Raw genomic sequence first — 25,702 nt, 5'->3', positions numbered from 1 at the left:
CTCCAAAGTAAGAGTAAACAGATTTTTTTTAAAGGTGTAGATAGACAAAGACAAAATATAGGAGATAAAGCAACATCACTAAAATCTGGAAGCTAGAAAACAGATTGATGGTAACTAATGTAGAAGACCTGAGAAAATGAAATCTCAAGCATCCAATGGGAAATCCAGGAAACCACCTTGTTTCTATCACAGAAATGCCAAAGGGCTCAGTGAGTGGCTGTCCTGGAAATAAAGAGCTCAAAATAGCAGGACTGCTTGAAAGTCATTTAAAGGTATGTTGGCTACCCAGATCCCTTCCCCAATTCCATGCTACCTAAGGACTAACTTTGTTTACCTTGGCAGAAGAATAAAGATTTCTGTTCTGGAAAAGTAAAACAAAATTATCTTTGGATTGAAGAATTTTAGGAAGAGATGAAAATGGGGACTGTCATTCCAAAAACAGGGGAACTGCTAACCTGTGCCTTCTTCCACTGCTCAGCTCCCGGGATACTGGTTTGCCAGATTAATCCTAACCAGGTAATAGTCTAAATGAACTTTTCTGAGGCATAGGAACAGGTCAAGGTAAAAACAGCTAAAATCACGTTAGGCATTTGGCACCTGCATAGCCCATCCTCATCACTCCAGAGGGAGAGCCCCCATCACCAAGTCCTATCCAGGGAAACCTAAGTTCTAATTAGATTTAAAAAAAAATTTAAGAGCCCTTCACTTAACTATGCACAGCAACCTGGATGACCAGAAAGTGTATAAGAAATTCTAATATGAATGTCAATAACTGAAAAGAAAAAAAATGTGAGGAAACAGGGCATACAGAAAAAAAAATTTAAATCATTACTATCCTCAGAGATATGAAACAGAAACTGTACACACTAAAAATTTTTTTTAAAAAAAGCCAGGCGTGGTGGCTCACACCTGTAATCCCAGCACTTTGGGAGGCCCAGGCAGGCAGATCACCTGAGGTCAGGAGTTCAAGACCAGCCTGACCAACATGGAGAAATTCTGTCTCTACTAAAAATACAAAATTAGCCAGGTGTGGTGGTGCATGCCTGTAATCCCTGCTACTCGGGAGGCTGAGGCAGGCGAATCACTTGAACCCAGGAGGTAGAGGTTGTGGTGAGCCGAGATCGCCCCATTGCACTCCAGCCTGGGCAACAAGAGCAAAACTCTGTCTCAAAAAATAAAAAAATTTAAAAAAAAAAAGCAAAAATAGGAGAAATCCTCTCAAAGAAAGGATCCTCTATAAATTAAAAAACATATGAATAGAAATTCAATAGCAGGATGCAAAATCCAGTTTAGAAAAAATTTCCCAGAAAATAGAGCATACATAGAAAACAAGAAACATAAAAACAATTAGAGTATTGTTGTTGAAGGTTCATGAAGAACAGAAGTTCTAAGAAAAAAGGAGAAGACAGAAAAGGACAAATCAAAGAAATAAAACAAGAAATTCCCAAGGTGACACGTTTTCAGACTGAAGGGGCCCAATGAGTGTCCAGTACAATAGAAAAAGATAGATCCACACTAAGAAACAATGGAATCATACCTTCAAAATCTTGACAAAATTTCCCAACCTATATTTCTATACCCACTTAAACTAGTAATCATGCATGAATGCAGAATAGACATTTTCATAAATGTAGTATCTCCATTTGGTAACCATTTTACACTCTGAGCAGCAATGTTTGAAAGTTCCATTTCCTCTGCAACTTCTCAGTATTACTAATCGACAAGCTTTTAAGTTTTTAGATAATTAAATTAAAAGAATAAATTATATCTGCAAGGTAGCTATTACAGATAGCAGAGAGTATCTACAATAGCAAATAACTACTGAATACAATTGGCTCCCTGTATTCATGGCTCCTCATCTGTGGAGTCAACCAACTGTGGATCAAAAATACTTGGAAAAAAATTTCCATCTGTGCTAAACATGTGCAGACATTTCTTGTCCTTATTCCTTAAGTGATAGAGCATAACAACTATTTACACAACATTTACATCATATTAGGTTTTACAAATAATCTAACAAGGGTTTAAAGTATACAGGAGGATACCTGTGGCTTAAATGCAAACATTACACCATTTTACATCAGGAACTTGAGCATCCTTGAATTCTGGTATCTAAGGGAGGTCCTGGAAGCAATCCCCTGCAGATATCAAGGGACAAGTGCATACACTTCCACAAAAATGAGGGAATAAGAGAAAGGAAATTTAGCAAAAGGAAGATCCATCATAAGACAAAGTTGGTGAAAATACCCTAGATGATGGTGACCCCTTGGACCACAGCTTCCTAAGGAATGTGCTGAAAGACACTGAGGTCGCTCTTGACTGGGTTATAAATATATCTAGGTATTAATCCAATCAAACCTAGAACTGCTTGGTAGGGGTTGAGTCCACTGGAGCCTCTGTGATACCTCTGGCCATAAGCAGTCTCAGCTATTTATCACACTCTGGTATACAAATATTATCCATGTCTATGTGAGCCTTCTGTGAGTAAGATTGGGAGGCCAATCAGAAGATCCTCAGAGAGATTTATTCGCAAAGATAAAAGTGTTAAAGTACTTAGTATATTTGAAAATTTCAAGAAGATCATACAGCCTGAGAATTTAGGATTAATGAAGCAGAGAAATAAACAAAAAAACAAGATAACATAAGAAGTGTACAAAAAACTGTGCATATTGTTTATAGACCATAATACAAGTGATGAGTACTGTTCTACCAAAAATTATCACAGACTCTACTGGAAAAAGATAGGAAAATGGCAGGCTGCAGGGAGGAGGAGAGAGGGAGGAGCAGAGAGAAATGAGGCGGTGAGGGGAGAGGAGGAAAGGGAGGGGGCTGCTATCAAGAAATAGCAATATAAGCAGGCTATTTGGAGAAATGAAGATAAATATGAAAGAGATCGGTTAACAGAGTTGAAACAAGTTGTTAACAGGGAAAGTCGAGGAGGAGTATTTGTGTAGGGGGGGAGCAGTGGTTGGTGAGCCCTTCCTGGTATGCACAGCATACAGCTCCCACAGCTGGACACAGAAACCAGGGACAGACAAGTACGTCACAAGTGAAACATGAATGCAAAGCATTCCTCATTTTTTTTTTAGGCAATTTTAAATATGAATGTTCTGGAGGAGAGATGCATTGTCACTAGGTTGGATGGGACCCTTTCAAGTGCCACTGATAACTCATATGGGTATCAGAGTGAAAGAAAATCCAGATGGAGTCATGCTTTCCATGTAAAGCCAGCTCTTCAGGAGAACTAGACTGCAATTTCCACAAAGGATTTGAAGTTTAATTTCCTAGAGTGACTAATATTGGTAATGAACTCAACTGAAAGGAGGTATTCTAAGGAACATATTATTCTGACTACCTTGCTGTCCTAGTTGCAGTAGTGATTTGATTTTTAAATTATTACCAAATAATAGCATTATTACAAAATAATAGGATTATGACATCACAAAATGATCACAAGCAATTCTGTCTTAAATACTGACATAAATAATATACTATTAATAAAAATGTCCTGGGGCATTTTCCCTCTTCATTTACAGTTCTAAATAAATGTGTTCTTTTTCTAGTTTCATTGCTTCTTGTTATTATTTTCCCAAACATTTTTCCCAAAAGTAGGGAATTACTATCTTGTCATTGGCTGACTTATGTATCTTGCAGAACGAGCTATATGATGTTAGCATTAACAGTCCCTTCTGTCCGATTTCCCTCACATTTGAGTGTCTCTCTTTAATTCTAGTATTCTCCAGTTAGTTCCTTCTAACTTTACATTAAAAATAAAAAAGCCTCATACCTATCCATCTGACAAACAGCTAACATCCAGAACCTACAAGGAACTTAAAACAATTTACAGGAAAAAAACAACCCCATCAAAAAGTAGGCAAAGGATATGAACAGATACTTCTCAAAAGAAGACATTTATGTGGCCAACAAACATATGGAAAAAAGCTCATCACTGGTCATTAGAGAAATGCACATCAAAACCACAAAAAGATACCATCTCATGCCAGTTAGAATGGCAATTATTAAAGTCAGGAGACAACAAATGCTGGAGAAGATGTGGAGAAATAGGAATGTTTTTATACTTTTGGTGGGAGTGTAAATTAGTTCAACCATTGTGGAAGACAGTGTGGCGATTCTTCAAGGACCTAGAACCAGAAATACCACTTGACCCAGCAATCCCATTACTGGGTATATACCCAAAGGACTATAAATCATTCTACTATAAGGACACATGCACACATATGTTCATTGCAGCACTATTCACTAACAAAGACTTGGAACCAACCCAAACGCCCATCAATGATAGACTGGATAAAGAAAATATGGCACATATACACCATGGAATACTACACAGCCATAAAAAAGGATGAGTTCACGTCCTTTGCAGTGACATGGATGAAGCTGGAAACCATCATTTTCAGCAAACTAGCACAGGAACAGAAAACCAAACACCATATGTTCTCACTCATAAGTGGGAGTTGAACAATGAGAACACATGGACACAGGGAGGGGAACATCACACACCTGTGCCTGTTGTAGGCTAGGGAAGGGATAGCATTAGGAGAAATACCTAATATAGATGATGGGTTGATGGGTACAGCAAACCACCATGGCACGTATATATCTATGTAACAAACCTACACATTCTACACATGTATCCCAGAACTTAAAGTATAATAATACCATAAAATTTTTTTAAAAGCTTCATCCCAAAAGAAAGTGGTGACAAATAATATTTGTTTAGCAACTTTACAGATATCATATTACTTACTTTGTAGACCCTAGAGCAAATATTGCCTCTTTACAAATGATAAAAATGAGGTTTGAGGTGTTATCTTAGGGCTGTAAGTGGTAACCCAGAATGCAAAATGTTGGGCCATAATGACAAGTTAAGCAATATAATTTAAATAAATAGCTTTAATACAGGACTGGTAGAGCTATATCAAAGCTAGCTGCAAATCAGATTAACATACAAGACTTGCCATTAGAATCAAGGAAAGTGAGAATTTATAGGCTGAATTAAGATAGGCTTTAAAGTAAAGAGTAGGCAGCCTGGGCTGGGCAAAAAAGTGAGACCCCTTTCTACAAAAAAAAAAAAAAAAAGCTGGGCACAGCAGCATGCACCGTAGTCGTAGCTACTCTGGAAACTGAGGCAAGAGGATCCCTTGAACCTAGGAGTTGGAGGCTGCAGTGAGCTATCTGATCATGCCACTGCACTCTGGCCAAGGTGACAATGCAAAACCCTATCTCTAAAAACAAATGAATAAATGAATGAATAAAATAAAGGGTAGAATTTGACTTAGGCCTTCAAATTTAAGTTCAAATAGGATATGTGAGAAGGTGAGGACATTTTAAATTTTAAAAATATGTATTTCTTATAAAATATAAATGGTAGCAGTGAAGAACACACACTCAAACCAAGTTGCCTGGGTTGGAATCCTGATTCCACCACCTAAAGTATTCCTGTGACTCTGTATCATCTTTAAAATAGGAATAATAATAGTATCAACCTTCTGGGACTGTTGTGAGGATAAAAAGAATCAAGGTATACAGTAATGTGCTATATAACAATACTTCAGTCAATGTGGGACCACGTATACCACGGTGGTCCTATAAGATTATAATGGAGCTGAAAAATTCCTATTACCAAGCGACATCATAGCCAACATGATGTCACAGTGCAATGTATTACTCATGTATCTGCTGCAATGCTGGTATAAATAAATCTACTGTGCTGCTAATATAAGAGTGTAACATATAATTGTGTTCTGTACATAATACTTGATAACAACAATAAATGACTATGTTACTGGTGTATGCATTTAGTGTACTACACTTTCATTATTTTAGAGTATACTCCTACATGTTTTTAAAAGTTAACTGTAAAACAGCCTCAGGCAGGTCCTTCAGGAGGTATTCCAAAAGAAGGCCTTGTTATCAGAGGAGATGACAACTCCAAGCATGTTATTGCCCCGAAGACCTTCCAGTGGGACAAGATGCAGAGGTGGAAGACAGTGATTTTGATGATCTTTTCCCTGTGTAGGCCTAGGCTAATGTGTGAGTTTTTGTCTTTGTTTTTAACAAAAAAAGTTTTAAAAGTTAAAGAAAAATAATTTTTAAACATTCAAAAAAGCTTATAGAGTAACGATGTAAAGGTATTTTTGTACAGCTGTACAATGTGTTTGTTTTAAGCTACATGTTAATATAAGAGAGTCAAATATTTTTTTAAAAATTCAAAGTTATAAAGTAAAAAAGTTACAGGAAGCTAAGGTTAACTTATTACCAAAGAAAGAGAAAAAGTTTTATAAATTTAGTGTAGTCTAAGTGTACCATGTTTATAAAGACTACAGTAGTAAACAGTTATGTCCTAGGCCTTCACATTCACTCACAGACTCACCCAGAGAAACTTTCAGTCCTGCAAGCTCCATTCACAGTGTCTTATACAGGTATACCATTTTTTGTCTTTAAACAGTCTATTGTTACACAGAAATTTATGGACTACAAGTGAGTAGTGGTTACATGCACAGAATGTTAATGATCAAATCAGGGTATTTGAGGTATCCATTATCTTATGAGTTTTTATCATTTCTATGTGTTAGGAACATTTCACGTCTTCTAGCTACTTTGAAATATATAATACATGGATTCTAACTACAGTCACCCTTCTTGGCTATCTAACATTAGAACTTGTATCTTCTATCTAACCATATATTTGTAGCCATTCACCAACCTCTCTTCCTGCCCCTGTCCCACCATCACACCCTTCCTCAGCCTCTAGTATCTATCATTCTATTATTAGTAATATCCTAATAGTAAAAGCTACCTACATGAGATCAGCTTTTTTAGCCTACATGAGTGAGTGAGAACATACTGTATTTATCTTTCTGTCCCTGGCTTATTTCACTTAGCATAATGACCTCCAGTTCCATCCTGGTTGCTGAAGATGGCATGATTACTTTCTTATGGACAAACAGAACTCCACTGTGTGCATATGTCACATTTTCATTACTCATCTGAGGGTTGATTCCACATATTTTCTATTGTGAATACTGCCATAATAAATGTGAATTCAGGTAACCCTTTGATATGCCAATTTTTTTCCTTTGGACAGATACCTGGAAGTGGGACTGCTGAATTGTATAGGGGTTCTATTTTTAGTTTTTTGAGAAATCTCCATACTAATTTCCATGGTAGTTGTACTAATTTACATTCCCAATCATATTGTATAAGAGCTTCCCATCCTTCACATCCTCTCCAATATATATTATTTTTTTTTTCTTTTTAATAATAGCCATTCTAACAGAGGTGAGGTGATTTGACTTGGTTTTTTAAAATTTGTTATTTCCCTGGTAAGTAGTAATATTTAGCATTTTTTCATATACCTGCTATTCATTTGTATGTCTTCTCTTGAGAATGGCCATTCCTGTCCTTTGCCCACTTTTCAATGGGAGTATTTTTTTTTTAATTGTTGAGTTGTTTTAGTTCTCTGTAGATTCTGGATATTAGCCCTTTGTAGAACTAATATTTTCTCCCATTCAAAAGACTGCCTCTTCATTGTTTCCACTGCTGTGCAGAAGCTTTTTAGTTTAATATAATCTCATTTGTCTATTTTTGCTTTTGTTGTCTGTGCTTTTGCAGTTTTAGCCATAAAATCTTTGCCTAGACCAATGTCCTGCGGTATTTTCCCCATGTTTTCTTCTAGTAGTTTTATAGTAGCCTTATGTTTAAGTCTTTAATCTATGTTGCGTTGATTTTTGTATATGATGAGACAGAGATCCTGTTTCATTTATGAATATCCAATTTTCCCAGTACCACTTATTAAAGATGATATCCTTTCCCCAACTATGTATATATTCTTGGTACCTTTGTCAAAGATCAGTTGGCTATAAAAACAGTTATTTCTGGATTCTCTACTTTGTTCCATTGGTATATGCATCCGGTTTTATATAAGTACCATGCTGTTTAGATTACTATAGACAACCTTTTAACATATTCTGAAGTTGAGTAGTGTGATGTCTCCAACTTTGTTCTTTTTACTCAGGATTGCTTTAGCTATTCGGGCTTCTCTTGATTTCATACCAATTTTAGGATTTTTTTTTTTCTATTTCTGTGGAAAATGCATTGGCATTTGGGGAGAGATTGCATTGAATCTGAATGTGCAGATTGCTTTGGGCAGTTTGGTCCTGTTAATGATACTAATTCTTCTAATCTATGAGCATGGAATGTCTTTGTATCCCTTCAATTTCTTTCATCAGTTTTGTAGTTGTCCTTACAGAGATATTTCAACTAATCAATTAAATTTATTCCTACATATTTTATTTTTCTGTAGCTATTGTAAACTGGATTGCTTTCTTGATTTCTTTCTCGGCCAGTTCATTATTAGCATATAGAAACACTTCTCATTTTTCTGTATTGATTTTACATCCTGGGGGAGTCTTCATGCTTTTCTAGATACAAGATAATATCACCAGCAAAGAGGGACAATTTGACTCTCTTTTTCCTAATTTGGATGCCTTTTATCTTCTCTCTTGCCCGATTGCTCTGGCTTGTACTCCCAGTACTATGTTGAATAAGAGTGGTGAAAGTGGGCCAGTCTTTGGGTCCCAGCAGTGGCAGTGGTAAGCTGAGTATGCCAGTCCTTGGGCCCAAGGAAGGCATTCGTTGGCCCCATTGTTAGCAGGTCCAAGGGGTTCAATTCTTGAGCTTCCAGGTGGCTTGCGTGGATGCTGGCAGTGACAGTGGTGGGTTGAGTAGTTTCTCAGGCCCCTGGCCAGCAGGTGTCATGTGGGTGATGGCAGCAGCAGTGGTGGGATAACCTGCTGGGTCTTGAGCAGTGCACTCTGGTGCTGGTGGTAGATACAATGTGCTGAGTGGGCCAGTCTTCAGTCCCGCAGGTAGCATGTGCAGTAGGTGCCAGCTGTGGTGGTAGCAGCAGGGTGTGTGGGCCCAATCTCAGGCCCCTAGGAGGAGTGCTTAGGTGCTAATGGTGGTAGACTAGGCTAGGTGATTCCTAGGCCCCTCGGCTGTAAGTTCTGGCACCAGGGCAAGAGAACAAAGCTAGCTGGGCTTTTCCTCAGGCCCCCTAGCGATGCATGGAGACACTAGCTGTGGTAGGGAAGCATTCAGTGTTTACAGGCTTCCTGCAGAATACTCAGGTGCACAGCAGCAGTGGCTGTGCTGCGGCCCTGCTAGAGGGGGTGGGTAGGATTACTTTCAGTGGTAGACATAGGCAAGCAAGTGGGAAATGCACACTTTGCATTCTAGTCTCAGCAGCTACAGTCTGCGCTTCACTCACGCTTCAACCCTACTGGTGGCACATCATGCCCCACTTGTGCATCAGGAGCTGCAGGCAGGGGACTCTGTCTGGACACATGAAATGTACTTTAGCAGTGGAGCCACTGCTGGTGTTCTGCTGGCTGCCTCACTTTCCTATCTTTCTCTGCTTTAGGTGCTTCCTGTCACTTCTCTTGAATCTCGATGCTCTCTAAAAGATGATCTATTTGAAGTGTGACTATCTATTATGCCCTATCTTGGTTCTTCTTTGTAGAGAAAGGGAGTACGAGATGCCTCTAGTCAGCCATCTTGAAGCCCCACCTCCATTTAAAGTCTTCTATACTATATTTTTAGAGTACTTTTTCTATATTCAGATATAAATACTTACCCTTATAATTGCCTCCATTATTCAGTACAGTAACATGCCATACAGGTTTGTATGTAGCTTAGGAGCAATAGACTATTGTCCCATATAACCTAGGTGCTAGCTAGCTATTGTTATTTTAGAAATGAAATACATGGGTTGTCAAAGAGAAACAATAGGTATGAAATATGGAATGATTTTATTTATTATCTTTAGTATCTTATCTATGTGCTTGAGCAACTTGAACAAATAAACTATAAAATCACGAGATGGTCTAATTCTTAAACCTGTAACTAAGCAAATTCCAAATCTATCAAGAAAAAGAGTAAAAGGCTGAAAGTGAGTATTTCCATGTAACAGCTGTCAAACTTTTCATAACTGTTGTTCATTAATCCTTACAGGCCATTCATAAACAGGATTAAAAAACGAGAGAGAAAAAGCACGTACTGATAAATTCAACCTTAGAGACTTATAAAAAATTTCTCAGCAATTACTATTGCTAAATATGCTTTAAAACATTAGACAAAGATAAAATAATACATTAAATTAAATGTGCACTTTCATTTACATAAAAACATGCATATAAACAAGTCCAGACAGGAATACAGAAAGACAGTACTTACTATGGTCAAGTGGTAGAATTGCGGCTTATTTCTCCCTTAATTTCCTAAGCTATCCATAATGGTTATACATCATTTAATAATTAACAAGTGATTTTTGAATCATAGCATGTTTTTAATGAACCTTGAAAGATATCTGACTTACTTTCTGAATAATCCAAAAGTTCACTGATACCACTTTAAGACTTCTTGAAAAAAATTATTCAGTTTCTTTAATGCCATAGGAAGAAAATATCTTTTTGTTCAAACTTACTAATTTTACAAGCTCCATACTCCCTTTACGTAGAACTTTAATTTCCCAGATAACATTTGAGTGATGTGGGAAAACTGAACCCCTATCATTCCACTTCAGGTATAATGTAGACGTTGAGAAATCAGCAGACAAATTTAAGATCTCTGGAGTATCTGGAATTAAGGCTTTAAAAAAAGGAAACAAAAGAGAAGACTTAGTAAGGTAAGTAATGATTTTTCACACTGTAACTCCATTAATCAACTACTTATAAACTCTATTCCTTCTTGACAAAAAAATCATCAAGATTTAAAACGAAACTCTAGAACCTAATAAGAACATGGACTGAGGTGCCATCTATGGAAAGGATAAAATGTCACAGATATTTCAAAGAAATGACTGAATCAAAGAAATGAAGGGTTGGTTCTAATGAGAAAGGGAAACAACCAATATTCTCTCAAATTCTGAAAAAGGAGAATAAATATGTAATTTATTTGTAGAAGCGGCTCTCAATGCTTAATCAGCCAAATTTAAGAAAATTATTTATTAGCTGGTTGTTTCAAATCCATAGCCCACTTTCTCATACAAGTAGCAACTCGGTTTCCACAGTACTCGTGTGTCATTTAGTCAGGAACCTACAGGTAGGCAACATCGGAGAGAAGAAAAGGAGCTTCCTCTGTATGGCTGCAGGCCAGCCCTAAGAAAATGACAAAGTACAGAAAGCTTCCTTTGGTAAAAGCTTCCCTCTGTTTTCTCTGCAGCTGTCTCAGGGATCTCCTGGGGTCAGAGTCCTCATGCTGGGGGATGTCACCCACTTGAAAAATGCTGTTACTGATTTTAGATACCATTAAATAGTAGCAGGATTGCCTCAGTGATGAAGGCATTGAGTTAAGAAGCCAGTGGTTTCTGCGCAGAAAGCAGCATATAAGAAGTATTTCAGAAAGGTTCCTTTATCAGTGATATGCAACACAGACTATGGGGAATTGAGAGAGGTGATAAGGTGACCAATTAGGAGACCACTGGAGCAATCCTGGCTAAAGTAACAAGGACATAACATAAGATGTCATCTATGGAAAAGACAGTATGTCATGGACATTTCAAAGAAATGACTAGATCAAAGAAATAAAGGGTTGGTTCTAATGAAAAAGAAAAACCAGTATCTCTCAAGTTTCTAGCTCAGAAAGCAGCAAGAGAAGCAAAAGGAATTGGGAGCCACTGTGAAGGGACACAGAAGCCTGGCCGTGGATGAGTAAGTGTCAGGGGAAGAAGACGCCATGACTCCATGGCGTGGATGTAGACTTGACAGGAACTCACTGAGTATAGCGAAGAAAGGAGCATGAACACATACACATAAACCAGCCAAAGCTCCTTTGCTGATAGCCAATGACACCTTTGAGGAACCAAAAACACCAGCAAACATCCAGAGAGGGAATCCTAGAAGCGGAAGGAAACCAGAGAAAATCCAGGATTGTCAAAAGAAAAACAAATAGTTGTTGCCTGGGCCAAATAAAACAGTTTAAGGAGGAAGACTGAGGAAAAACCACTGGCACAGCTACTGTTAACATCTGAGAAAGTAGTTTAGGAGAACAGTAGGCCTTGAAGCTGCATTATAAAAGGTAAAGAGAAAAATCCATGCTCAAAGGTTAGGGCATCTTCCAGGAGAATTCAGGACACTAAAAAACGTAGTAGGAAAACTAATGTATCCTTGAAAATCATTAAATCTCCCTAAAGACGGGTAAATCATAGAACATTTTGGATCAATGGAAAACAAAAAAGGTATGAGCACGTTCCATTCTATGAAATGTAGGCTTTCTGGTTTGAGAATCAGAGTCTTGGACTTTCTTGCATGTTTCCTCCTCAAACAACAGTAAAGCAAAGGTGAGTTAGAAGAAATCCAGAGACTCACCCTTTCTACCCTCATTTCTATCCTAGAAGCTCAAGGACCAATTACATAAAGTCATGGTGAGCCCAAAACTGCAGGTGAGTGCAGGGCTAGGGTAGCTCAACATGCTAAATAACAAAAAGGGCAGAACAAATCAATACACATTAACATTGAAACTTAAAAATAAGTTATAAAAAATAGATTTAACTAAAATTTGCCCAATACAGTGCTCAACACTGGATTTACGTAAAGTGTTTAGGGCTATACAGGACAAAGAATACATGGATTTACAGTCTAAACTACAAATCAAAGTCAACAGTTACATAGCTGTATAAAGACAGTGGAGGATGCTTTATAAAAGAGTTATAAGTGGGCAGCTGCTTGTAGAAAAGGAAAAACACAGACAAACAAGAGGCAAGAAGTTGATTTGGTGCCAGAGCAGGGAAAGTTCTGGGTGCCAGTGTGACTAGAAAACAGCAAGAGGCTTCCAAGAACACAGTTCTTCCTTCAAATGACATCAAAGGATGTCACATGATGTAGTAACTTACAATTTATAAAACACAGGAGTATTTTACTAAGGCAATGTTCATCTTTAAAATGCTTCCCTCCCTGAAAAGTCCACATAATTTCCATTTTATTTAAATAGCAATAGGCTACCCGTAAAAACAAAAGTCATATTCAATATTTCAAGCTAAAGACAGTAATGGCCATAATTACAAATAAAAGGATTTTTAAAAGCCACTGTTTCCTTCCTTTTCTTTATAGCATATAGGGAAGTTTCCCCTAAGCTCCCATGAACTGCCGTCTGCATTTTTGTGTGTGTGCTAAACAGACATGTGAGGACAATGTTAACTTGCTTTCTAGAAACTCAGAATTTTTTAAATAGGGAAGCAATTTAATGAAAATCTTTCATATTTTCTTCTAATGCTAATTCAGCTTTACCCATAACCTATGTGCTGTTGCTTCCTTAGAACATCAGGAGATAAGGGTCTTCCCAGCTTTTTTACAGGACTCACATTATTTATTCTGCTTCAGAATGACCCAAATTTTCAGGTCATTTTAAGAAATGTAGAAATTAAAAATCTCACGAAGACTTTTCTGTGCTTACACATGGTAAGTATAAACTGTGTGTGTGTGTGTGTGTGTGTGTGTGTGTACATACGACATCTTGTTTGCTTTATATTATAATTTAGAAAGTCTCTTTAGATCCACAGACACTTAATTTTTATACTTTTATTTAGTAACAAATTGACAAGAGACCCAGATCCTCTAAAGGACAGCTATACAAGCATCGCAGAGCTTCTCTTGTACATAGTAGGTGCTCAAAGATTTGCTGATGTATCCATCTCTTCCTTTCCTTACACTCACCTAATTTGCTTTACAATTTTTCTTATCTTAATACTGTTATTCTAGTCACATTCAGGACCATTATTATTTAAAATGCTACCACTACGTTACACGATACGTAAAACACGATCAACTGTTAATCGACTGAATCTCCTAGAATCTGTCTTGATTTGTCTTTCTGATTCTAATATTTTCATCTTTCAGTAGCTTCCCTGACAAGACTATGCCCTAGAGCAAGGCGCATCTGCGAAATTCTGGAAGGTACGCAGAAGTCAAGGAGGCAAAGGGGGCTAAGGAAAGAGTATGGAACTGAGGGAAGGAGCTTGAATTCTGGGCTATTTTGATTGGCTAGAAGAAAAGTTTACTTCCTTCTAATCTTGGCTACCATCTACAACTGATAGGAAGGTTGCTGAGTAAATTAAAAGTATGAGCATAACACATGAAATTCAAAGAACTAGAAAGTGCTACAATACTAACAATGGCACTTGAGTTACTTTACAATGAGTTTGTTTTCAAATACTTACAAACGTTCTTTTCATTTAGTGTGAATTTACTTGTGGAACTTCCAAAATCATGTAGAGAATTTATTATTATTTCATAATCACCATGGGAAAGAGCTGGAATTTTAATATTTGTTTTCTCCAATCGGTAACAAGAATGGGACCTGTAATAATAAGAAACTGAATTTTAATTAGTGAATAAAATTAATGGTATAATTTTCATAAAAATTTGGTTAACATAAAATACAATGGAAAATACTTTATGTCCTTTTTGGTGCAAAAACATGATAGGCTATACTGCATTTTAAGACTGAAAAAAACAGATTGATACTAATTTTACCAATGTGGTGGTAGTAAAAACCACCACATTGTAACAAAAGTAGAGTAAGCATAGATGACTCCATACATTGGAGTTTTTGCATGCCTTTCAAAATCCCGCCTCAACCTTCCCTTTGCAGCCTTACTTCCACTGCTCACACTCCACCCCTTCGCTGAGGACCAGCAGATCACAGTGCTCCTCATGGTAGGACGGTGCTCACTGGATGCTGACAAAGGAAATGAAACTAGCAACTCACCTGTTCCTCTGCCTTGGCTCATGGTTTATTCAGTTTATTCTTAACAGAACTTCCTCTTCGGTTCTGCTTTCAAAATGCTTCCAGTTCCCCTGGTATCTTTAGGCAAAATGGTATTTTCCTCTCTTGTTCCACAGCCCTTATCTCCTCAGCATGCTTACATTCCATATACTGTTGCTCATGTATATTTCAAACTTCTCAAAAATATTTTACTTTATTAAAAGGACTTTCCATGCTTCTTGCATTCCTGCCTCGATCAAGCACTCAGCCTCTGCCTTAGGGCTGGGTGCTTAGGACTCTGGCCTTGAATGGGTCCTGCTCACCTCCTTCTAAACCTCACATGGCAAGGCTTCTTTAGGCATCAACAATGCAAAAACACCTGAATTCTCCAAATCATGCCACCTCATACATTCAAGCCATCGTACCAATATTCTTTCAGGCTAGAATGTCCTCCTATTCTTGTTCTGCTGAGAAAACTGACTGTGCCTACTCCAGAATTATAACTCCTCTGACAGCCTTTCTGGACTTTCATACTCCTAGTGTCCACTCCCTTGCACAAAACCCACAGCCTTGCTACTATTTGTTTATTGTGATCTCCCAGGGGAGCAGGGGGCCAGAACTAACTTCTCTGTTTGGCCTGTGGTGGGCATGTGTGCTCTTTGCCAAACTTTTCAGGTTTCCCCTTCTGGACTCACAATAAGACCATCCTTCTCTAGGTCTCTGAAGCAAGTCATGGCCATGTGGCTTTATTTGGTGGGAGAAATCTGAGTGACAGTCTTATCTACCACATCAAGATGGAAGCTCTGAAAGCCAGTGCAGACTCTGTCCCATCTACTCATCTTGCCACCATACCTCATAATGCCTGGGGCCCTACAACAGACTCTGCTGGACACAGAACACAAGCAGGAAATAACCCTTTAGTTTCACAAGCAAGAAACAAAAGTAAGAACTGAGGGTCAATTCTGCAATTCAACCTAGCTCATTGTGAATTAAAGTGAATGAAATTACCTGTTTTCAATGCAAACTTCATAATTGGTACCACGGCTCGTTCCAGAGGGTGCTTTCCAAGAACAGTCCCACACTTGCAAATTGTTAGTTACACACTTCAAATCATGAGGACCCTCTGGAGAAGGAGAAACATACACACACACACAAACATAGAAGATGCTTAACAAGACACTCTAAAAGGTCAATCATTTTCAGTTGCAAGCACAAGCATGTGTGTCTGCACAGAGCCCATGTTCTTTTCAAACAGATGATCCGGAATCATGAGAGTGGACTCATTTTCTATTTCTTTTTGCAGCTTTGGTTACAAAAAACTAAAAGGTAAACTGCTGAAAGTAGACCAGCCACTAGATGATTTTGGGGTCAAAATTTTTGCTGTCAAAAACTTTTGTTATCAAAAATTCCACTTTCAAGTGACTAAGACAAATTGAGGGAATGAGTGGCTGTTTACGTAGATTCCATACTGGGACAAAGAGAAGGCTTGAGGGAATTCTAGCACCTCTTGATCTTCAATAGCCCACTTAAGGCAAAAACCAAAATGAAACAAATAAACAAAAAAAAACAAGTTTAAGTAAAAGCAATGTGCCTTCCATGTCTTCCAACAAAACTCTGAAACTCCTAGCCACCACCACTTCACTGCTTGCTACCAGACTGCCCCCTTGGCAGACTCCCATAATTGATCTTTAGGTTATTAAGAAGTATATTACATTTAAACAGTAATGAACTCATGAGTTCATTTGATAAATATATTTGTGGTGTAGGCCTAAACAATGAAAAGTAACGATTCAGAAGATTACAATCTTACTAGTACTTATTCACATCTATAAAGTAACATTACATCATGGAACAGGTAAGCACTATGCAATGAAATAAGCCACCCTAAAAAGAAAGTGAGAAGAAAGAAGAGGGGTATAAGAGAGAGGGAGAGGGAAGGCAGGAGGGAAAGAAGGGGGAAAGGCAACTATAGAATAAAAAAGGTAGTCCATCTCAGACTCTATAAATGTTAAGGAAAAAATTTTTTCTTTTTGTACATGGCTGGTATGATGTTCACTATAGCAATAAATTATAAAACTATATCAGACAGAAAATATGACAAGTGCTCACATTTTATAAAGCAGCAATAATCACAATAATAAAGTAATTTAATGAATGACCTTAGGGAAAAGAAATGTGTTTAAATATGGAAAAATACAAAAACTAAACCAAGGGGCAGGAGGATGATAATTTCTTTATAGAAATAAGGTATAAATATCTACATAAACATTCTTAACATATTTACATAAGATGGTAACATTTTAAAATATTTAGATTTCATTGATATGATATTCTCAAAAGGTAGCATTATAGAGACAGAAACAGCGTCTATGGAGACAAGGCAGTGCTGGCAAGGGACAGGCTGGGAGAGCTGACTCCAGAGCAGCCAGGAAGCTTTTGCAATGCCAGGGCTGTTCTCTATCTTGACTGTGCTGATGGTTACATAACCATCATTGTCAAAACTCACAGAACTAAATCTTAAAAAGGCAAATGTTATTGTATGTAAATTATATCTCATTTTTTATAGTAAAAGAATATTTTGATCTGTCATTAAAGATCTTTTTAAAAGAAACTAAAAGTATATAGATAAAGGATGACAAAACAATGAATTTTAATCACCAAAATCCTAAAGGGGTCAATAAAGAAACAAAATTGCTTCATCATCAGAATGGAAATAAAACTGCAATCTGTTTATTCTCTGGAAGGCTGATGCACTTACCCTTTTTCTGGCTATTTACTTGATTCATTAGATATAGAAGAATAAATATTGATAAGAGCCACTGGAAATTTGAAGCAGTCCTCATTCTTTTACTGGCCACCATCCAGGATGGTCGCTTCAAACATAGGTAAATATCCATTGTCTGTGCAATGCAGTCAGTCCTAGGTTAGGAGAGGAATTTCAGATGGTGTTCAGATTGTTCTGAAGGCTCACCTTACACTGTGCACACAAACACTAAAATAGATTCTGACAGATTCTTAAACACTGTACATTTAGAGAGTTTGGAGATACTCAAACTCAAGCTTCCCTGGCTTGTGGAGATATCAATGATTAGACACAGCTGTCGCTTTACATTATCTACGCTACAAGGGCAATTTTCAAATGATGGGCTTCAAGTTAAAAATTGTAACTATAATCACAAAATTATAAAAAAATTATAAGTACATTGCTATCAACTCTAACACTACTAAAACGAGAAAAGCAATGCATGAGACTGAAGTTTTGGCAATTTCAAGTAATACCTGAATTGATATTTTCATGTATTTTAATTAGTACGTTAACTTCTGTTTAGTCATTTATGACAAATTATATTAGTTTTGTTTCCCATTTATATGGCGATGGAAAGTTTCCATTTCATATCAATTTAATAATTTAAGGAGAAAAAACTAGGCTAACAGTATGGAGAAGTTGCAGAAAAAAAATAAATGACACAAATGGCTGCAGTTCAACAAATACCCTAACAACTGTAATGGGAACGGGACCATGGGTAGAAGAGCTCTCAACAGAAATGTTGTTGAAGACAGAAACATTTAGAAGAGCGATGACTGACTGGTGGGAGGGGCTGCGAGAGAAGGCGCTACTCAAGAGAGATCTGTCAGCAGGCGCTTAGTGGCAGCCTCCTGAGTGCCAGGGCCTGGTCCAGCCCTGCAGGCACAGCACCACCAAGACAGAGCCCCTCCTGGCAAGGAGCTTAGAGAGACAGACAAATAAGGCATTTCAGATCCTGACATGTACTTTAAAAACTTCACTAAGGCAATGTCTTGAGTGTATGTGAGGGAGTGAAGGTCTGATTCTGAGTTGAGACCCTCCTGATGAGGAGAACATTGTGAAGATAAGATGGGAAAAGTGCTCTAAACAGCAGCAAGACTCTAGGACATGGACAAGCTCGCCAGGTTTAAGGACGGAAGAGAAGACAAATAGAGAGAGGAGTCAGAGAGGCAGCTGGTCAGGTCACAGAGCGCCTCATGGCCGTCAGAAGGGTATGGTGTTTAATGTGGCTGAGATGAGAAGCTGTCTGAATGTTTTCATCATGGGAGAGTCGCAGTCTGATCTGCACCTTAGAAAGACTTCTCTGCTGCTGTGTAGCAGAGAGCTTGGGGGCAGAGAATGGAGGCAGAGAAACCACAGCCCAAATAAGATTTCCAGTGTCAGGGCTGAGGGTCTCAGAGGGGAAGTGGCAAGAGAAGGTCAGTTTCAGAATCTGTTCTAGAGATGGAGGGAGGATCCTAACAGCACATTACAGAAGAACAGAGTAGTGGCTGAAAAAATAGACTACGTTTGAATCCCAACCAGGTCACTTACTGTGAGACCCCAAATATACTCTATGATACTTATCATGTGACCTTAATGTCCCTGTGCCTCAGTTTCCTCATCTGTAACATGAAGGTGATAAGTGTATTTTCCTCCCAAAGGTGTTGTGCATCTCCAGTGAGCAAACATGTGTAAAGGGCTTGCAATAGTGTCTGGCAGGTGGTAAGAGCACTTTGTGTATTTTGTGTATTGTCTGAGGTGTAGGGAACACAGAGGAAGCACAGGGGATGACGACTAATTCTGATGGCTAAACAATTTTAGATGAATGGCTATAACATCTTCAGTCCTCTCTGGTGCAAGAGGAAGAAGGCTTGGAGGTACAGAGCTGAAACTAAAGGATTCTAAGATCTGGTTACAGATATCAACCTCAACATGCTCCCAGTCTCCACTGCAAACAGAGGCATCCTTCCTATAGAACTTAAAAGAATTGTCTGAAGAAATCCAGAGAAGCTAATGCAGACAGGTGCCAAAGAGGAAAACTTTCCACATCGGACATTTAGGGTACCCCAGAGTAATAAAATTCCCATCCACCCTTTATCCTTTCATCCTAGAGGGAAGCTGCCAGGCAACAAGTCCTTCCGATGCACTAAAAACTCCATGTCAGACCTAAAATTGCCTCATTGTATTCCAACATTGGCACAAGGCACCAGTGATCACAAAACATACAAGCAAAGGCTAAAATATTAAAGAGAAAATTAGGATAACCGAAAGGAAAATGAAAAGTACTTCCAGAGGAAATCTTATTTAGAGATAAAGGAAACAAGAAAACTTAAAAGAAAAAAAAAAGAACCTAAAAAACTCTAAATAGTATCCTCAGAGCAAACATGGCATAACCATTAAAAAAAAAACAAGCGGATGCAATGAAAAAGGCGTAACAGGAAAAATCGCTTAGAAGTTAAATATATTGTCTGATATTAAAAATTAAAATAAAAAGATTGAGTAATCATTCCAAAAAAAATATAAAATGTTGGAAAAGATATAAGAAATAGAGACTTGATAAAGAGATCCAACATCTAAATAACTGGAGCCCATTGAGAGAATTCGAAAAATATTCTTCTTAGTAAAAGCAGATGTCAAAATCTCTTCTTGGTTATTGTTAAGTGCTGTCAAACACCCAGGAAATGAATCCTAAATAGCTTAGATAATTATAACCAAAACATGTACAAGGCATGAGCACACATTTCAAAACTGTTCTATTATTTTCTGGATGAATGAATAACTTCCTAGTCAATTCCAGGGTCATTGAGTTTACTTATTAGAATGAAAATGTATTCACAGAATGTCTAAAATGCCAGCTGATGAATTTATAGAATGACACAACTGTACAAGAATAACTGAGTAATGGAGCCAAACATGACCCTAAAACTCAAATCCTGACTCAAATAATCATAAACCATATTCACCGACTGGCTAAACATTATCTTGAAATGAGACAGTCCCTCACTACAAGTTTTGATTATCCTAGAAAAGAAACACAGGCCCTACTGCCATGCCAGGAAGAAGTGCAAGAAGGGGTGGAGAGAGGCAGCTGAGGAAGAGCTCTGGACCAGGTGCTTCCAGATTTAGATGCTAATCTTGGCTCCATTACTAATTAGTGGTATGGCTGAGGGTAAATCACTTAATCCCTCCCTGCTTCAGCCTCCACCATTGGAGCACAGAGACTGCTCTATTCAGGATCCACATAAGAGCCTTCCCAAAGTGAAGCTGTAATATTCCATTCCTGCTAGCAGGGGAACAGGCATGCAAACAGGAGCAAGCTCACACAAAGCCTACGCCAGCAACAGCCACGGATCAAAGACTCTGCTGAGGAGGTCAGTGAGCAGGAGCAAGGCGGTGCTCAGGGACAGAAGGATCAACGGCAATGTCACAGAAGCCTGCTTAACTTAAAATAAGCAGGATAACAAAGAAGACTTTCTAATGTGATATATTTACATAGAGAATTCTGGACAAGTCATTTGGGCAATACAATATTATGCTTATAATACAACAGACTTCCCTACCAAGAAAAACTTTCAAATGGACTTACTGTGGGCCAGAACAATACATGAAAAGAGACTTCCGATGTACTTTCAGAAAAAAAGGAGGCTTGTGAAGCTTTTCTCTGCTCATTCCTGACAGGAACATTGTCAGAATTCACTTTTTTCTCCTCTCAATGCCTTATCCATTAGAGGAGCACAAATTTTTATAGAATTTCAGGAGCTAACTTTCAAAATTAGAATGCAGCAACAGGGTGCAAATGCAAATATGCAGAGGCAAAGCAAGTAACAAATGTGTTCACAGCAGGTGCAAACTGCAACCCCCTGCCTAGCATTAAGGTGGCAGTCCCCAGCCTCATTTTGCCAAATACATTGATTTTTCCAGACAATGCAAATCTGGCATTCTAAATGAAACACCAAAGTTTGTAAATATAAGAAAATAATACTTATGCTTTACACATTCTAAAGGTCAAACAAAATATGCTCATGGGCAGTATCCTTCCTGCCCAAGAGTTACCAGTTGGTTTCCTATACTAATATAATTATTTTAAAGAATTTTAAAAGTCAATAAACCCTTCTGCTAAAGAAAAGTAATCATGCAGAATAAATTAATAAAATTGTTAAATGGAAGGAAGAATATCTGGTTCTATTTCTTTACACATATGCTGACTTCAGTCTTAGACCATCATGAAGCACAGGCAGAACTTAAGCTTGGGGCCCCACATGGCAAAGTTCGGTCCTGTTAACAGCGTGCCCCTCTGCTTTTAAAGTTCTTTTTGTGAAGACTGAGTGTTCATACATATACTTTGACTTCTATTTTTCTCAACCTTGAGAATTCTGGTTCCAGTGTACATAAGGTTTAGGGCCTTTGTCCTGAAGAAAATTAGAAAAAAATAATTGAGAAAAGTAAAGCTGAATACCAGAAACTGTAGTCCCAACACATTTTGTTGCTTGTTTTGTCTCTGTTCTCCTCTCCCTACCACCCTTCTCTATATATACACATAAATATGGTGGGGGCGGTGGGGACAGGTAGATAGAGAGGGAGGGGGAAACATGACAGAGAGTGAGTCAGCATGTCCTGCTGGCATGAACCTCGCCTGGTGGCACTGAGGCCTCCAGCCTTGTGTGCAGAAGGAGGCCTCAGGCAACACCTGCACAGTCAGGGTGAAAGGAATCAAGACAAGCCAAAGCATCTTTTATCTCAAGAATATCTATTTTTTTGCCATACAACAAGAAAATTCCCTTGTCATTAATTCTCAAAAGAAATTAAACACTAAGCTGGAACACTCCAGCGAGAAAAGACTCTGAACTATTGTAAAGGTAAATAAGCCTAGCATGGGTCACTCAGTTGACAAGAGTGGAGATGCTGGGAGCTGACCCAAGCAAGGGCAATCACACAGGCTGTAAAAGTACTCACACTGCTCATTTGTATTCTTCCTAGTGTCCCTTTCTTTACTGTTTCCTAGGAGGAAACATAAACATAGTTTAAAAACTTTTACCAGCAACTAATTTTCCTTATGCAACTTCCCTCCAACAAGATTGTAAATTTCTGAAGCATTAGCTCCCAGTGACGAAGGCTTTTCAGGATCATAAACCCTGCAGCTGGGTAGACTCTATCGTGTTATTAAAGTGAAATGTAGGGTCTCTTCAAGTTAAATAAAAGAAATACTTACGAAAAACAGAAACTTGACTAGACTGAGAAGTTCCGTCTGGGAAGACTAGACTGCACAAGAAGATATGAACAGCTTTTCAGAAAGAGGGAAGCTGGAACAAAGTGATGTTTCAAGGAGATTAACTAGGAGATGGCTGCAGTAACAAAGATGTATGCAAAATTTCTCAGTATATAAATCTAGTCCTAGCAAAAATCTAGTCCGCAAAGAGCCCACAACCCAGCACAAGGAATTTGAAAAGACTGATACCAAGATGCATCACTGAGAATATCAAAATAACTGTATCAAAGATGTTACAAGCTTCCAGGGAGGTGGAGGCCATACCCAAGGGCTCAGGAATAAGAACTTCAGAATAAATCACTCAAGTAAAGCCTCTGTGACTTGCCGTGTGAGTGTGGACAAACCCCCACTGTAATTCAGGGATGCTGACAGTACCACCTCCAGAGCAGGTTACAGGTGTACATGAGACACTGGGTGTATGACCCATAAATATTCTTGATAAGGGAAAGAACATACCAGACTTCTTAGCACTAAAAGCTAAAAAGAACACCTTCCAAAATATAAGTGAAAATTATTTTCACACTTGAATTCTGTACCCAAACTGTTGAGTGGATAACATACGTTTTACCAAGACACGCAAGGTGTCAAAAGATATATCACCTTCCATGTAACCATTATCTGGAAGCTACTGCAGGACATGATTGACCAAAATGAGGTAGAAAACAAAACAAAAAAGAACAAGAGAGAAAATATACAATCCATACAAGTGGAGTTGGAACCTAGAAAGAAGTCTTGCATGCTGCCCCTGCTGTTGTCCATGCCATGCTAAAATGGGCCGTTTAACAGCTGCTGACCCTTCATGACTCCTTAGACCAGCACACACTTTCCCTTCTGGCTAATTTCATCTGCACCCTCCTCAAGTCAGCGGTGATGTGTGTTTGTCATCACCTCTGAGAGCTCCTAGAAGTTTAGATGCCATCTTCTGCTGCTTCTACAACACTTTAATTATATTTTTGCTATAGGGGTTGCACAATTCATATTCCATAGGCCAATCTTACCCACTTCTTGAATTTGTAAATCTTCCTAGAACACAGCCATGCCCATTAGTTTAAGGAGAACTGATGGCTACTTTCCCATGACAATGTTAGAGCTGAGTGGCAGAGATAGAGACTGAATGGTCCACAAAGCCTAAAATATTTACTGTCTGCCCCTTTACAGAAAGAGTTTGCTGACTTCTGCTCTACTGCTTCACTTCCCAATCTCCTAATTCTCTCCAGAGACTGTCAGATCCTTGAAAGCAAAAACATCCCTGAGTTCACTGTAACCCTCAGTGTCCAAGCAGTACCTGGCACAAAGCAGACACCAAAAACTCTAAGTGAGCTGGCTGAATGAACACCAAGGCACAAATGATTATATGCCCACACAGTATACTTTCATTGTTAGGCTGCATGCTAACCCAGGTACTGCAAACACTAGAAACATAGGTTAGAGCTCTGGCTCCCAAACTGCACTAAAGCACCCCGGACACCAACACAAACTAACAGAGTGATCACAGAATATCTTAAGGTTTTGAAGGAAACAACGTGACATCTGTCCAACACTCTAAAAACCTTTAGTTTAAGGTAGTCCACAGTTTCAATATTTGGTCATGTGACATTTTTTTCTGTGACATCATATCTTTATCTTTGGTGAAGGGACAGAAGGACTAGTAATTGCTGGGATAAAACACAAGTACTACCCCAAGAAATGGAAATGAGGGTGCTTGTGTCATATCTGTTTCCAAGGTTTGAGAAGCTATGTAGTACTCAATAGGTTCACACATCTCATCAGTAATTAAGGCTTTTTAAGAATGAAATAAAAATACTACCACAGGCCCTCCATATCTGAGGGTTCTGTAACCACAGATTCAACCAACTTTGGATTGAAAATATTCAGAAAATGAAACCAATAAAAGATAACAGTACAACAATAAAAAACAACAGTATAAAAACGGTGCCATATAACAACTGCTTACATAGGATTAACAGTGCATTAGGGATGATTTAAAGTAATCTAGAGATGATTTAAAGCATATGAGAGGATAAGTACACGTTATATACAAACACCACACCATTTTACATTAGGGACTTGGGCAGCCAACGATTTTGGCATCTGGGCAGGTCTTGGAACCTGTCCCCATATAGACAGAGGGACGATTACATTTTCCTTTTAAATGGATATGCATTATTTCTTCAAACTGCTACTAAAGTACTTGATCATAAATATTTATTACATTGTTTGGACCCAGCTATGTCACAAAGAGAACTGTTAGGTAGTTAGGTAGTTCTTTTGATTACTGGTCATGAAAAACATTAATGAAGCACAACAGGCACTGTGAACTGAGAAAGTCTGGGAACCTGAGTTAGAAAATAGCTCGGCTGCTTAGGAATTTCACTGTATCATACTTTAATCTGCATTCTGCAGGTGGGAGAATAATATTGAAATTTAACTTTTGCTATATTATAAATACAAATCTATCACTGTGGATAATGTAGGACATTTATTCCCTGAAAGAACTTTTTGGTCTATTATTCAAAGAGGATAATCTTGTCAATTTTCTTCTTAATTCCTTTGCATTTCCTGGGAACTTTTAAAAACAGGCTGTCTTCCAAAGTTTTTTGTTTTTTGGGGGATCCTCCATGTCCGTTTTAAGTAATCTCCATTGCAGTGTGGACTTCCCCATTAATTCAAGAGCTGGTCCATTATGAACCTCAGCATGTCATAACAAGTCTGAATACACCACTTCCATGCTTAAAATCCTCCAAAGGTTCCCCACTGCTTCAACACACAGTTCCAGTTCCACACTGTGGCACAGCCTTTCGAGATGGCCACGAACCCCTGTCTCTCTACACCACAGCAGTTCCCCAAACACTCCACATTCCCTC

At 38.3% G+C, this 25,702-nt stretch overlaps 1 protein-coding gene across 2 annotated transcripts in view; it reads right to left on the bottom strand.

The window, feature by feature from the left end:
- Positions 1–25,702, bottom strand: part of LIFR (LIF receptor subunit alpha) — an 80,664-nt gene that overhangs the window by 36,975 nt on the left and 17,987 nt on the right. For both annotated transcript variants that reach the window (XM_035291646.3, XM_008992145.4), the window contains 4 exons: positions 17,543–17,703; positions 15,793–15,907; positions 14,237–14,376; positions 10,508–10,671 (listed from right to left, as the gene is read on the bottom strand). In XM_035291646.3, coding sequence (XP_035147537.2) covers positions 10,508–10,671; positions 14,237–14,376; positions 15,793–15,907; positions 17,543–17,703 — 580 coding nt within the window. The remainder of the gene's footprint in view (positions 1–10,507; positions 10,672–14,236; positions 14,377–15,792; positions 15,908–17,542; positions 17,704–25,702) is intronic.

The sequence above is a fragment of the Callithrix jacchus genome, chromosome 2 (genome assembly GCF_049354715.1).
Source record: "Callithrix jacchus isolate 240 chromosome 2, calJac240_pri, whole genome shotgun sequence".
NCBI lineage: Eukaryota > Metazoa > Chordata > Mammalia > Primates > Cebidae > Callithrix > Callithrix jacchus.
This window is presented reverse-complemented; position numbering and strand designations above follow the sequence as displayed.